This window comes from Centrocercus urophasianus, unplaced genomic scaffold, assembly GCF_019232065.1.
Source record: "Centrocercus urophasianus isolate 14NV4802_14NV808 unplaced genomic scaffold, USGS_Curo_1.0 seq_11, whole genome shotgun sequence".
Taxonomy (NCBI): domain Eukaryota; kingdom Metazoa; phylum Chordata; class Aves; order Galliformes; family Phasianidae; genus Centrocercus; species Centrocercus urophasianus.
In genome coordinates this window covers 58,213,003-58,226,681 of record NW_024884253.1, presented here as the reverse complement: position 1 = coordinate 58,226,681, position 13,679 = coordinate 58,213,003, and the positions used below count along the sequence as shown (strand labels likewise).

Sequence of the window (13,679 nt, the reverse complement as noted above, 5' to 3'; positions counted from 1 at the left end):
GTAAAGAATTTCTTCCTAACATCTAGTCTAAATCTATTATCTTCCAGTTTAAAGCCATTTCTCCTTGTCCTGTCACTACATGCTCGTATAAAAAGTCCCTGCCCAGCTTTCTTTAAGGCCCCTTCAGCTACTGGAAGGCCACTACAAGGTCTCCTTAGAGCCTTCTGTTCTCCAGTCTGAAGAGCTTCAGCTCCCTCATCCTGTCCTTGTAGGGGAGGTGCTCTAGCCCTCTGATTCTGGCTAGTTATCAAATCCCAGTGCTTTCTAAAAACAAATTGAAACAAATGCAGTTGTATGCAGCTGAGATGCACTCTATGTTACCATGGAGTTAGTGATTTTATTTTTAGGTGCTCCTAAAACCATCCTTCCTCTTACAGTTACAAGTTTTTAGTTTTCAGGCTAAGGATTGAAGTAAGATAGCTGCCTGATCGAAATTGCAATATATGCCTCTATTATACAAGATCATACATAGTCTGAAAAATGAAAGCTTTGCACAGCATTTGTGATTTGTATCTTCATTTTTTTTAATTTCTCATAAATATTATCTATACCAGAAGTGGTTACAATGCATGGTAAATTGAATGCAAAAATATGAACAACTTTATTATTTGCATTGCCTTTTCAAAAACTGTGGATGTTAATTTTAAGTGGACTGACTAACAGAAAGAAGTGAAGTCTGAGCAGATGGTTGTCATAAACAGCATGCCATACTTAGAAAATTAATGTTCAAGTGTATGCAGATTAGTATATTATATAAGATTTCCTTATATAAATGTGAAAAGGAATCAATTTGAGGAAACATCACAGGAATATAGTTTTTTTTTTCTTTCTCATACATCTTATAAGTATTTCAAATAATTTTGACTTTATGGACAGACTTTTAAAAACCATTAACAATCACTAGTGAATGCACTAGTCTTAAGATACATAAAGACTTACAATGCTTTATTTGTTCTGTACCTTTCTGTAGGTAGCTACAGCCTGCAGACAACAGACTTCACATAGATTAGATACGATTTTTCCCCCTTTACCAACAAAACTGAATCATTCATTGCATTCTTCGTGGAGAAGCCATTGTCTGAGACTGGTCTTTCTGTACATCATTTTCTGTCCTGTCCCTCACAATGTCTCTCTGGCCAGAAGTTTGCTCTGTTAAGCAGCATAATGGTACAAAACTTGTAGTAAGGGAATGGAAAAGGACACGTGAGTTGGTAAATTTTAACTTTTGCGGAAGAAACTGGCCAGAAGCCTAAAGATGTAAGCAGCATGGGGGTGGTGTGTGTTTTCTGCCTGAATTTGGAACTGGAAATGACTTCCCGTTGAGAAGTGGGGCTGGAGATGGCAACACACAGCTTGGGGCCACCAAGAGTAGTGCTGATGTGGTGGAAGCAAGTGAGCTAACCCTGTAGGGAAGCAATAGAAACATATAGTTTTCTATTGGCAATTTCATCTTGGCGCACACTGGGCTTTTCAGCTCTACTGGTCATGTTACAGATCACCCTAAAAAACAAACACAAATAAAGGAAATCAACCTAAGCAAGGGATTTATGATTTTTATATGGGATTACATACAATTCTCAGTTGTGTTGTGAATTATGTGCAATTGTCCTCTGGTAAATCCTGATATGGAAGGAATTGTATAATGATCTCTTCGTTATACTAACTAATAAGAAATTGAATAGGTTCTAGTGGATAATAATCCAGGCTTGTTTTTCTTTAATGTGAGTTTTAAAGAGCTTTGCAGCAATGCATGCTAGGTCTTTGAAGGTTTATATTATTTGAGGATGGAGGAAGAGTTAGGCCACTCTTGTGAGAACAGGCATCATTCACTATGTGCTGCTAGAGGCTCACTCTGATTACGGACTTAATTTCTAAAGTGATCAGAGAAAGCCATAAAATTAAAGTAGGAAGTGAAGGGGTGGCTGGAAAGTAGCTGAGGCTTATGGTATTTAAAGGGTGTGCTACTTTGCTGGCAGAAGTAAAGGCCGAGAGGGTGTTCAAGCAGGACATAAAGAAGCCTGCAGAATTGAAATCTATTTCACTTGCACTTACCTCCTCGGTACTAAAAAGGGATTTTAAAAAGGACGCCAAAAAAGCCTAATGAATATTCAACATTAGTTGAATAGGTAGAGAAATCACTTTGAAACCCAGATTTTCTTAGTTCAAGTTTCATCTGGAGAGAATTGCACACAAGGGAATGAACATCAAACAAAAGGTAATCCTTCATGTGCCTTTATCACACTTGGTTATCTTCTTAACTGCAATTGCAACACCCCAGCTATTTCTGTTCAACTAAATTTATTCCATCAAGCTTACATTTATCCATCTGTGTGCATCTCACGTGCTGTTTTATTCTGCTATTTTCATTCTATACTTGTAAACAGATGTGTCAGTAAATAGGTGAGTAGCTGAGAAAGCTTACTGTTACATTCTATTACTGGAAAGGAGGGGCAAACAGTACTCCCCATGATGCCCATCCAGAAAAACATTCTTGGAAAATCCCACATGGGCACAAAGGCCTGCCCTCTACTTGGAATGGCTGGCCTCTCACAGCAGTCAAACCCACTCCACAAATCTGCTTTTCCTCTTCCCTTTGAATCTCTCGCAGTTATTAAGCAGCTAGAACTTCCAAGAAATTGCATGCTCCTTGAAGCCTGGAAAGGAAAAGGAGCCTTGAAATGTGTTGTGGTCTCTGGGGATCTAATTAATTTACTGATAACAGCAAGTGCTCTTACAGCCTGAGCTTGTTTCAAATGTGTCACGTCATTTTACTAAATAAGTTTCCCTTGTTACACCTAGTAACGTCTATAAATGAATGGTACGTTCTCATTTCTTATTTATTGAAAGCACATTTTTTATTATTGCTTGGTTCAATTTTATCACCACTTGATATTCAAATGCTTTTCTGTTTAACTAGCGATGTTAGTGAATGATATGCATGCAACTTCCAAAAGCACATTTTCGCAAGAAAACTGAACTTCCATGAAAGCAAATCATTGCCTTCTTTCTTAGGACATCAGCTTTCTCATGACAAGTGACAAAATTTAGTTTCTTTGTGTATACCCTACTGCATCATGAAAACATCTGGATATGTCCTATGGAATTTTCAGGCGTCTATTGAGAGACACAAAGCTGGAGACACATCTCCAGCAAGACATCAGCTTGGAGAATTAAGTACCTATTTCTAGCTTCTTGGCTTGAAAACTAATAAGAAGGGTCTTGAAAAAAGTCTTGTTTTGCTCTGATTCTTTTTATCCCAGTATGACTTCTATAGCAAGCTGTTACAGCAAAAACTGAAAGCACTCATTCACTTTTTTCTGGTATGAGGCATCAAGTACTTTTAAGTTATCCTTAGTACAAATGTATGTTAAGTGGCTGCTCTTTAAGTGATTAACTTTCTTCTTCTGAAAGCTGCACTGAGCAGCCACACATCAGACAGAAGGTACCACTTGGTAGCTTTTCATTTTTCTTACGAGCAAAAAGCAGGATCATGTTTGGCAAGCACATACAAAAGCCAACAGCAGAGCAGCAGTGGGGCTTGAACTGTGGAATTCCTAGGTGGTGATGCAAAAACATCCAAAATTAACAGTAGATCAAAAGTTTTGCCATTCTCTCAACCTGTGCTGGGATACGATGATCAATTTACTCAACAAGGCACGGCTTTGGCAAGTCTAAAGTAAGACTGATGTTTTGTAAAAATCAACTGGAGGAACAGGGAGAGCATTTTTTTAAAATTACTTTTGATGTGTACTTTTCTGTGCACTTGCTTTTATCAGCATCAGTAGTTTGTGCTTGGACCGCTGCTGGACTTTAGAGAATGGTTCCTGGGAGTTACTCAGAAGAACTGGCTGAGAATGATATTATGGAATTTAAAAGTGTTTTAATGTTTTTCCAAGCTTTTGATATAATAATTTTTGAATAATTATTCTTAGATAAAATTTTGGGTTTTCTTTCCTAAAAGCCTTCCTGATTCCCTTGCGCGATCACTTGCGAGGCATAAGTATACCTGTCAGTGTGGCACTTGCCTGAGAGACAGGACTCAAACCTCTCTGCTGCCCATATTTGAGCCTTGGCACATGTGACCCCAAGTGTCACTGGCTCTGCTCTGGAGTCTGGGAGTTCACTTCAGCCACAGTTGTCCTGTCATTGCATTTTCTGGCTACTTTCAGCATGAAAGCTGTTTTAATATCAGGTTTTCCACACTAGAAGCATATAAGCAAGATACTGTTCTGCATTTATTTATGACTCACATCCTCACAGGGCAGCTAGGATTGTGGCAGTCATCCAGAATAGAACCAACCTTTAACATTTACGAAAATATACCGAGGGGTCGAAACAGCAGTGTCTAAGCAATTTTGGTTAATTTCACATGCAAGGATTGAGTTTCCATATGTGAATAACTTTCTATTATTACAAAAAGTATTGTGTGATAGGCACTGTTTTTTGTTTTTTGTTTTTTGGGTGTTTTTTTGTTTTTTGTTTTTGTTTTTGTTTTTGTTTGCTTTTTTGGTTTTTTCTTAAAACATCTGTTTTGGTACATTGTAATTTCAGTGTGCAGCTACTTGCTTACCAGAAGGCCCAAGCACAAAGCACACCTCATAATTGAATGCATTTTGCTCCTCTTCTTTTCCATAAAGTATAGAATGAAAATTTTATCTAAAACTCAGTTAAAAATATGAAAAGCTAGAATCAAACCTGTGATGCTGTCTCAATAGATGCAGAACAGTACTTTAATATATATTTTAAATGAGTAGAAATAAGGTGGAAAATTCTGTTTGAAATACCTTTTTTTAATGTGGGTTAGTATCTTAACCTAAACCTTATTGATATAGGCTTCCTGCTTTATAAAATTATGTTCCATTGCAAATCATTCCCCTGTAATTTAACTGTACTATTTAACATTTCACGGCAGGGATGAGTTCACATAGAATTATATATATATATTTTTTTTAATTTCTGATGTCCTGGGTAAGGAGGCAAGAGGCTAAGGCATGTATTTTCTCTCACTGAAAAGTACTTCACTGCTATTTTACTGGAAAAGGAAGGGGAGGAAGGGTCACATGGTGTATTGCTGTTTGGGAGACTGAAAAGAAAGCCTCTGAAGCACAAGGTGTTAAAATCAAAAGCAGGAAGCCACTGCCTGAAGTAACAAAATAAGGGCTGAAATCAACAAGGTGTATAATTTACACCTCCTCATGGGCTGTGTTTAGTTGTCCCAGGCTTTGACGTCTGCCTGACTTTAGGAGTCCAGCCCACGGTGGGGGTCAGTTACCCTTAGGCTGTTGAATTTTCTGTCCTTGCTACAGCATCAAGCTATTGTCCTGCTCTCTGTAGCTCTCTGACTTCAGGATGTAGCATATTTTCTGTATTTCACAGAAGGCTCATTTGGGATTCTTACAATACTTTCCTGAGCTGTTTTTAGGTTTCAGACAGTGGTAGTGAGCCTGTCCTCTCTCAGGAATTCAGCTGCCAACTTTGTTTTTTTTGATATACGGCATCAGAGCAGCAATTCATTCTCCCGTGGTTTTACCTTCCTTAGCAAACACGGAGCATTTAAAAACATTTTTTGTTTCATGTTTTCTACCAAAAACGTATTTCAGCTTCACTGGGAAGTTCAGTCCCTTAAGCTGAGTTCATAGGATGGGAGTATGTGGAGATGTGGGCCTCTGCTAGTCTGCTCACACATGGCGTATTAGCAAAAGGAAGAAAGATAGATGAGGCAGTACCATGGAGACTACAGGCTGTGCAAGGTGGTATCAAACATGCCAAACAATTTTTCATTATGCTCCTACCTCCTTTTTTTTTTTTGTTCTTGTTCACACTCACCTCTCCTGGGCTGGGGCAGGAAGGCATGCTGTCAAACCACTCATCTCTGCCTGATGCCCAGCCCAGAGTCCCCCACATGCACTTTCCTACCATGTGCTCCTGGCTCCCTCTCTGATACCCTGCTGCATCCACAGAGGCCCTCTTCTCTTCATGCCATCATGCCCCAGCTAAAGCCCTAACTAATTCCCTTCCAGTCCTCTGAAAGGTTTCAGATTTTTGCTTTTGAATAATGGAGCACAATAATCTTAATTTTTGAAGCATGTCAGCCCCCTTCATTATCCAGCAGGATATGTAAATTGCCTACTTTTACATGCCAGACAGCTCGGTTGAAGCATCTATACAAATAACTGAACTGCCAGGTAGAAGTCTGAGCTATCATTTTGCCTCACAGACATAGGCAAAAAAGCAGCTAACAGCCTCAGGCAGATAACTATGTGCATGTGAGTGAATGTATGAAACTTCTGAACTCTTGAGCAGAAGCTTGCTACTTGCTAGCTGCAACCACCATGGACTGCTTGTAAATTTGGGGTAATACAGGCTAAGTGGAACTGTCACGTCCTGAGTTCTCCAATTAATAAAGAGACATGACGCGAGGTCATCAATTAGGAACCTGATGGTGCATTTCATTCCTGCAGACAGTCTAGAATGGGAAAGCAAAACCTTGGGTTCTGGAGAGAAAAGGGTCCTGAAAGGAAGTGGTCTTAGAAAGGAGAAAGAGGGCTGGAAGGAGGATGGGATGATCCTGGAAGCAGGGGCAGATGCTGAACCAGGTGTGCTCGTGCTGGGAGATGCCCTGGGACCTCAGCTGGATTTGCAAGCACCTTGGCTGGTAGTGGTTGGTAATAGCAAAAAGCATCAGAGAAAGAACTAGCACCACCTTCTGCCCAGCCTCCTCACAGAGAAAGGCAGTCAAGACCTACTCAATGATACTCTGGCACTGCTTTCTAGCCAAGGGAAGGGATTGTGCCACTCTGCTCTGCACTGTGCAACCTCTCCACTGTGTGCAATCTGGGTGGCACAATATAAGAAGGACATAAAACGCTTAGAGAGCATACAAAGGAGGGCCACAAAGATGAGGAAGGGTCTCTTGAGGGCAAGAGGTATGAGGAGCAGCTGAGGTCCCTGGGTTGGCTCAGCCCAGTGCTGAGGGGACGCCTCATGCTGGCTGCAGCTCCTCACGGGGAGTGGAGGGGCAGCTCTGAGCTCTTCATTTTTTGTGCTTTTTTTTTCCCCCTTTTTTCCAACATCTAGATAAGAATTTTAAATGTTGAAAATAAATTTTTGTACATGGGCTATGGGGTTACAGTTAAGGCTGGGAGTGTTTATTAACAATCTGAGAATAAGAAGACAGGAATTCACAACTACCCCCCAAAACAAGCATTTTGCAGTCTGAAGTAAGCATGCATTTAACACTAGGTGTTAAGTCTGAACTAAACACAGCTTGAAAATTTAAGCAGTTACCAAGCAGTTTGAACACTAACTTGTAACATGAGAAAGGAAAAATGATTTTCAAAAATCACGTTGTTTGTCACTAGCAATGATAAGAGCTAACAGTAATTGTGGTGCTGCAGACTTTGGATGATGACTATAGGCAGAAGTGGAGCTGTTTGGACACAAAAACAGAGATGGAATTTGCTTGGAGATATAAATAAATATGGCAAGGATGGGCATCCAGGTGTAGAAGAGATTCCTGATGGCTGAGGGAAGATATCAGTAAGCACACAGCCAGTGCCACACAGATGAGGACTAGCTCACTGTTAGTTTGGTTCAATAAATGTACACAACTGCTGAGCTGTGAGCCTTTTATTTGCATGTACTAAATCCTAATAAACCTCTCATTAGGCTTATTGAGCTTAAAGTCATGTGGGAGGATGTAAACAAAAGAGTACTTCCTTTCCCAGGTCTAAGGTTTACAACTATGCTGAGTTCCCATTTCTAGTAAGAAAAAAAATAATGTAACGTGCCATTGATATTTAGGGGCTTCAAGACAACTTTGAGGTAGCACCCTAAGATGTGTGCAGCCTCATTACTGGGGCAGTTTTTAATTGTCTGTAGGTGCACATAAAATGTTTGTGCTAGAGTTGCTCATTTGTCTAGCAATAATCTGAAGCTCACAGGTTTGAAATATTACTGGGAAATGTGGTAGCTTTAAAGCCAAAAATAACAAAAGTAACAAAATATGCTCATGGAAAGAGAGAAGAGAAAAAGGGTAGAAATAGGTTCTGCTGCAAGATTTGTTACTGACTTGAGGCACACACACACATTTATTTAATCATTTAATTGTATCTGGAACAGCTGGAAAGAACTTAAAAATCCTGACATGTAGATAGCTTGTGTTTGGTTTTTTTCCACTCCATGTCTTACAAGAATGAACCCAGATTAAGCTAACAGCAGTCAGACAGACCATGTGTCTCCTGTGTGGAGGTTTCTGGTGAGAGGATGAGTGTGTCCGCCTTAGAGGATGCAGAGCTCTCACCTCTATCCTGCTCTCACAGCACCCCTGCCTCATCCATCCTGCAGCCACACCACTTGCTTCTGTGGACAGAAGTGACATCAAAAATATTTAAAAAATTGAAAAAGAGAGATTCACATAAAAAGTAGTATATTGACTGAAATAAGTAAGAGGTTGGAGGATGGAAAGTTGTAAGCTTTCTAGTGCCATTTATGCACACCAAATTTCAGAACTTTTTGGAGGAGCAGCAGAACTGTCTAACTAAAAAGGAGTAAGTCTCAGCCATAGACAAGTCTTAGTCTGCACTATGTTTGGTCAATAGCAGCCTGCTACATGATAGGTCTTTTTCCTGACTTTTGTTTATGATCTCTTGTTGCAAATGATACAGAAAATGCTTTTCTGTCAGAAAAATACATGTATCATACAAAAATGATACAGAAAATGTCTAAAACAACTGAAGTATTACGTGAATGTAACATGAAATAGATCACATAATCCTGTTTTAAATACAATATAATAATAAATGCATTGCTAACTTTCAAAGGTATGAATGAATGTATTGTTGAAATGACACAGTTGTCCAAGTACACTGATTGCATTCAGCCCTCTGAAATAAAAAAAAAAATTATTTTAAATGCTTAACAGAAATGGAAGTCCTGTTCTTGCTCCTCCTCAGGGATCCTGACACCCCCAAAAAAGTGGAATATTAATTTGCTTTTGAAAAAGCAGAATTCTTGAAAAACAACAAACATACTTTTATTCATGTTGTGAATGTTCCCAGCAATGTGTCATCATTTTTTGGTTGTTAATCAGTGAGACTGTTCTTATTGCAAAACTCTAAATATCAATACATTTTTAAAAAGAATGCTGAAGTACTTATTCATGATTCTGTAAACTCTTCTTGGAAACCTGAGGTATCAGCAACATTCTTCAACATCCTCATGCGACACGCTCTTCTCCTGGATGAAGAAGGCTGGTATTAACATATTAGCTTTGTTTGCTCAAGACTCAACAGTACTTACTCTTTGCTTGCTGGATGTCAATTTTGTTGTTTCAATTTCCAGGTGTGTATGCAATATAGACTGCAGTGGATACAGTTTTAATCCTGTCTGTGCTTCTGATGGAAGTTCTTATAACAACCCCTGCTTTGTTAGAGAAGCATCCTGTCTGAGGCAAGAGCAGATAGACATTAGGCATCTTGGACACTGCTCAGGTAGGTTTAATTTTATTTCTCCAACAAATGTAAATTCTGATATGAATAGGCTTGGTAAAGCCTTTTCATTTTTAATTAGAACTGGCTGATCCAGGTATCAGTGAACTGTATTTTAGTTCTCCTCACTATCAGTGAACTCACCATCTGTATTTTAGTTTTCCCCACGTAGATGTATGTTTACACTGCATATATATGATGTGTATGCTTCTGTTAACTTTTCTTCCTTTGGCTGCTATTATCTGAAAAGACAACAAAAGGTTATAGGAGAATGCAAGCAACATCCCTACATGAGGGTACTGTTAGAAGTAGGAAAGAAAGGGAATACTGGAACGTGGAAAATGCTCACTGTTGCTACTGGAGACTGTAAAATATAGTTGCAAGGTGAGTAAAGTTGAGCCTCAGTTGCGCTGCTGTTTGTCCATTCCCGTTTCCAGTGCTGGAAAGGTGCACCAAAACCTTCAGACTGCTGCCACGTGTGCTGTTGATCATAGAATCATAGAATGGTTTGGGTGGGAAGGGACCTTTAAGGGACCTTCAGCCTGTCCTTGAATGCTTCCAGGGAGGGGACATCCACAGTTTTAGAGTCTTGATTGCAGTCAGATCAAGGTGAATTGGCTGTAGGACCTTCCCATTGTAGTAACAGCTGTCCACCATCCCCTTGCTTGTGACAAAAACTGTAATTTGAATAGTTTGAAAAAGAATATATATCTCAACCAAAATAACCTAGGCCCATATAATGGAAGAGATTGAAGTTCAAAATCTACAGCCTGAGATGTGCCCTGTGTTAGGCTAGAGTATGGGGTTATAGACTCTACATGTTCCTGCTGTGGTTGGATGGGAGGAACAATATGGGAGTGTGTGTGCTTGTACTGCACTTTTTTCTTTGACTGTTATTCTCAATGATGTGTATGCAGTGGCTTGGAATTAAGCTTTTCCTAATAGCTATCCATGCATGTATTTATCATCTAGAAGCAGATGACACAAACGCAGTTGGAAAGAAGGACGACGGCATGCAGTATCGGCCAGAGGTGAAAGGTATCGTGCTGTCTTTGTGCTGTTTGGTTATGGTTTCCCAAGATGAGAAAAGACAGTGAGCAGGTCCTTTCTGGTCTCTTGCAGCTTTGATTTCTGTAGCCAAAACAAACCTAAGAACAGCTTCTTTCTTGCAGCACTGTCATTGTAAGGCATGAAGTAGATGTGCAGGACTTGTGAATTTTGCCTTGCCGTATTCTTTCAAGATACTCAGCTGCTCACCACCCCTACTCAACAGTCACAGGATTAGACCCCTGCCAAGTGCTGTGAAAATGCTTTTACTGCAAGATATCAAGCTGTGAGATAACAGATGAAATTACACAAGCCCCCTGCAGCCCCCTCTTTTCTGAAAACATCTACGAAAAAAAAATGCAGATTCTGTATTTGGTCATTTTAATATCTTTTATGTAAACCAAAATGCTAAATCACATTGGTTGGAAAGGTTTTACCCGTATGAATTAATTCCTTAGTATAAACAAAAGAAGATAGAGTTTCACTTTCTGCTCAATTATTTTATGTGTCAGCACCTCATTTTTTCTCAGAACAAATGCTCATGGCTCTTGCTCAAAGTGTTGCTGTCCAGGAAAAACACCTGGCTTTCTCAGAGCAGATCTGCATAGGTGATAACCTTGCCTCCTCTTCTCTCACAAATAATAGCAGTTTTACCTTCTGTGCTAGCACTGACCTTTAATTTTTTTCTGTCATTATGCTTGTTTTGCACTCCCATGGCCACCCGCAATAAAAGCATTCAACCATGCCTTTAAACATTCCCTGTGTTCATCTTGAAAACCCATTAATTGCCAAAAAGCCCTGTGCTTTTTTCCTTTTTCACAAATTCTTTTATTTTCATTCTTTTTAAGTACCAATTGGAATAATGTAATGTCAATATTCACTTACATTGTGGGGGCATAAAAGGGATGAAATGCAATATACATCTTATTATGTGATTGATAAAACAGCACTTTTGGTTCCTATTTGGAAGAAGTTATAGTCTTTTATTGCTTGCCCATAAATTGTCCTTGAAATCAAGTAAATGAGAAGAGAACTGCATATAATAATTATGATTAAATATATAGTTTGTGCAGTCTCAAGTTCAGCAAGAAGGGAGTATGTTGTGCTAAAAAATAGTTCTAAATTTTTTTATGTGGTAGTCAAGTTTTTTACACAGCGAAAGCCTGAAGTGAAGTACTATGATTGACTTTTTCCTACAGGAGAAGAGAACAGGCTGCACTTCTATCTGTGTGCTTTTACTTTTGAGTCCTGTGCATTATTCTTGTTAAACCCTCTCTTCTGAATGTATAGTATCTCTCAGTCCTTAGAATCATGGTCAGGATGGTCTCCTCTTCCTGCAGTACCTATTGTATCTACCTAAAGTTAAATCAGAATGGTCTCACTTCACTGGTGCAACTGAACTTCTGCTTTTGTCCTGCTAAGATGAACAGCAGTTTCAGTTGCTGTGCAGGCTTCTTCTTTCTGGTAATACGTCTAATTTTTTTTAGTTGAACACTTTTTCTACACCAGTTAAATCTCTCACTTAGAAGTCTTGCTGGCCTCTCACATTAAAAATTGATTCCCATCCCCCAATGGATGGATGAATGTCCATTTTACTTTGCTCAGCCTATGTTCTGTTTCTGGTTGGGCAGTTGTGGCTACCTGGCTGCCTTCCAGGGGACGCATCTGTCACTGGGCCTCACTTTCTGCATTCATATGTACAATAAGAACAGGCACAGCACAGCCATCTGGACAGACTAATGTATGTAGCTTATTACTAGCCCCTGATTGAGATAGATACAACAGTAATTAACTGCTTGGAGGAGGAAGGAGGCAACAATTTTGGGATGACCCAATTTTCCTCCTCTTGGACATACCACCATGTGGTCTTGGATATACCACCTTGTAGTCTATTCCAACAGAGCAGTATCAGGTATACTGTCAGTATAAGGCTATGTCTTTCACTTGTGTCAAGTCTTCTGTAACTTTGAAGAACAGCCTGAACTAATAGGCTTCCTTACTAAGAAACCGAGAGTCTTCTGAAACCTCTAAAGTTTAGATAATTTTTTTCTTAATATTCCAGAAAATGTTCAAGGAGAACCTAGAACAGCAGCATGTGTTTCCTTTTTTTTTCTCTTTGTATGAATGCATTCTCTTTCTTTTTGGTGTTATTTGAAATAATCGGTGATTGTGTAGAATTCTTCTTCACAGTCCCTTTTTGCTTTGCACCTGCAGTTCACTATAATCTTGTATTCGTGAAGATATAGTCTATTGCCTAGAAATGAACATAATTCCACAATTACAACCACATCTTTTGATCCCTGCACTTTAGAGAAGTTCATTACAAAAGACCAACTTCTGTATTTAAGATTTCTTTACAGAAAAAGTTTTGGGGAAATGGTATAAAATGTATGCAGCTTTTGATAGTGACAGATGCAGCAAGTCTTGGGCGGAAGGGATTGCCTTCCTCTGCTGGGCTGCTTTGGCCAGAGTTAAGCATCCACCAGTTGTTCACTCACCTACTCTTTTCCCTCAGGAGGACAGGGGAGAAAATTGGAAGAGCAAAAGTGAGGAAAAAAATAATTGCTCAAGGTAAAAATAGTTTAATAAATGAAGGAGAAAAAAAGAATAAAGCAAGCGATACAGTGGCCATCACTCACAATCTCCCACAGGCTGACCCGTACCACCAATCTCTGAACAACTGCCACTTTGGGAAGGAAGACCAAAACCCCTAGTTCTATTGCTGAGTATCAAATCCTATGATACAGAATATCCTTTTGTACACTTTGGGACAGTTGTCCTCTCCCTTCCAAAGCTCTTGAACACCCCCAGGTTTCTCAGGGGGAGCAGAGGGATGAATAGGACAAAGCGAAAGTCTGTTGGCTCTGCAAGCTTCCTTCAGCAACAGCCAATACTGGCTTGTTACCAACAATACTTCAACTATGAATTCAAAACCCAGAACTATAGGGGCTATAGGGATGAAAGAGTTAACTCCATTCCAGTCAGAATCATTACACTTTCCAAAAGAATTGGTGTTTTAAGCTCGCTGCAGTATTTTGAGGTTCCTACTCTCTGAAAAGGAATTTCTGTAGGAAGACCGCTGTTGTAATGTGTTTGATTTCAGCTGTAATGACTGGTGATACCAGTCAGAAGTTTCTACCCAGT

The 13,679-nt window shown here is 39.5% G+C and overlaps 1 protein-coding gene across 1 annotated transcript in view; it reads left to right on the top strand.

Annotated features, from left to right (window-relative positions):
* Nucleotides 1-13,679, top strand: part of TMEFF1 (transmembrane protein with EGF like and two follistatin like domains 1) — a 116,586-nt gene that overhangs the window by 95,982 nt on the left and 6,925 nt on the right. The window contains exons 6-7 of the mRNA XM_042839154.1: nt 9,343-9,491; nt 10,461-10,526. Coding sequence (XP_042695088.1) covers nt 9,343-9,491; nt 10,461-10,526 — 215 coding nt within the window. The remainder of the gene's footprint in view (nt 1-9,342; nt 9,492-10,460; nt 10,527-13,679) is intronic.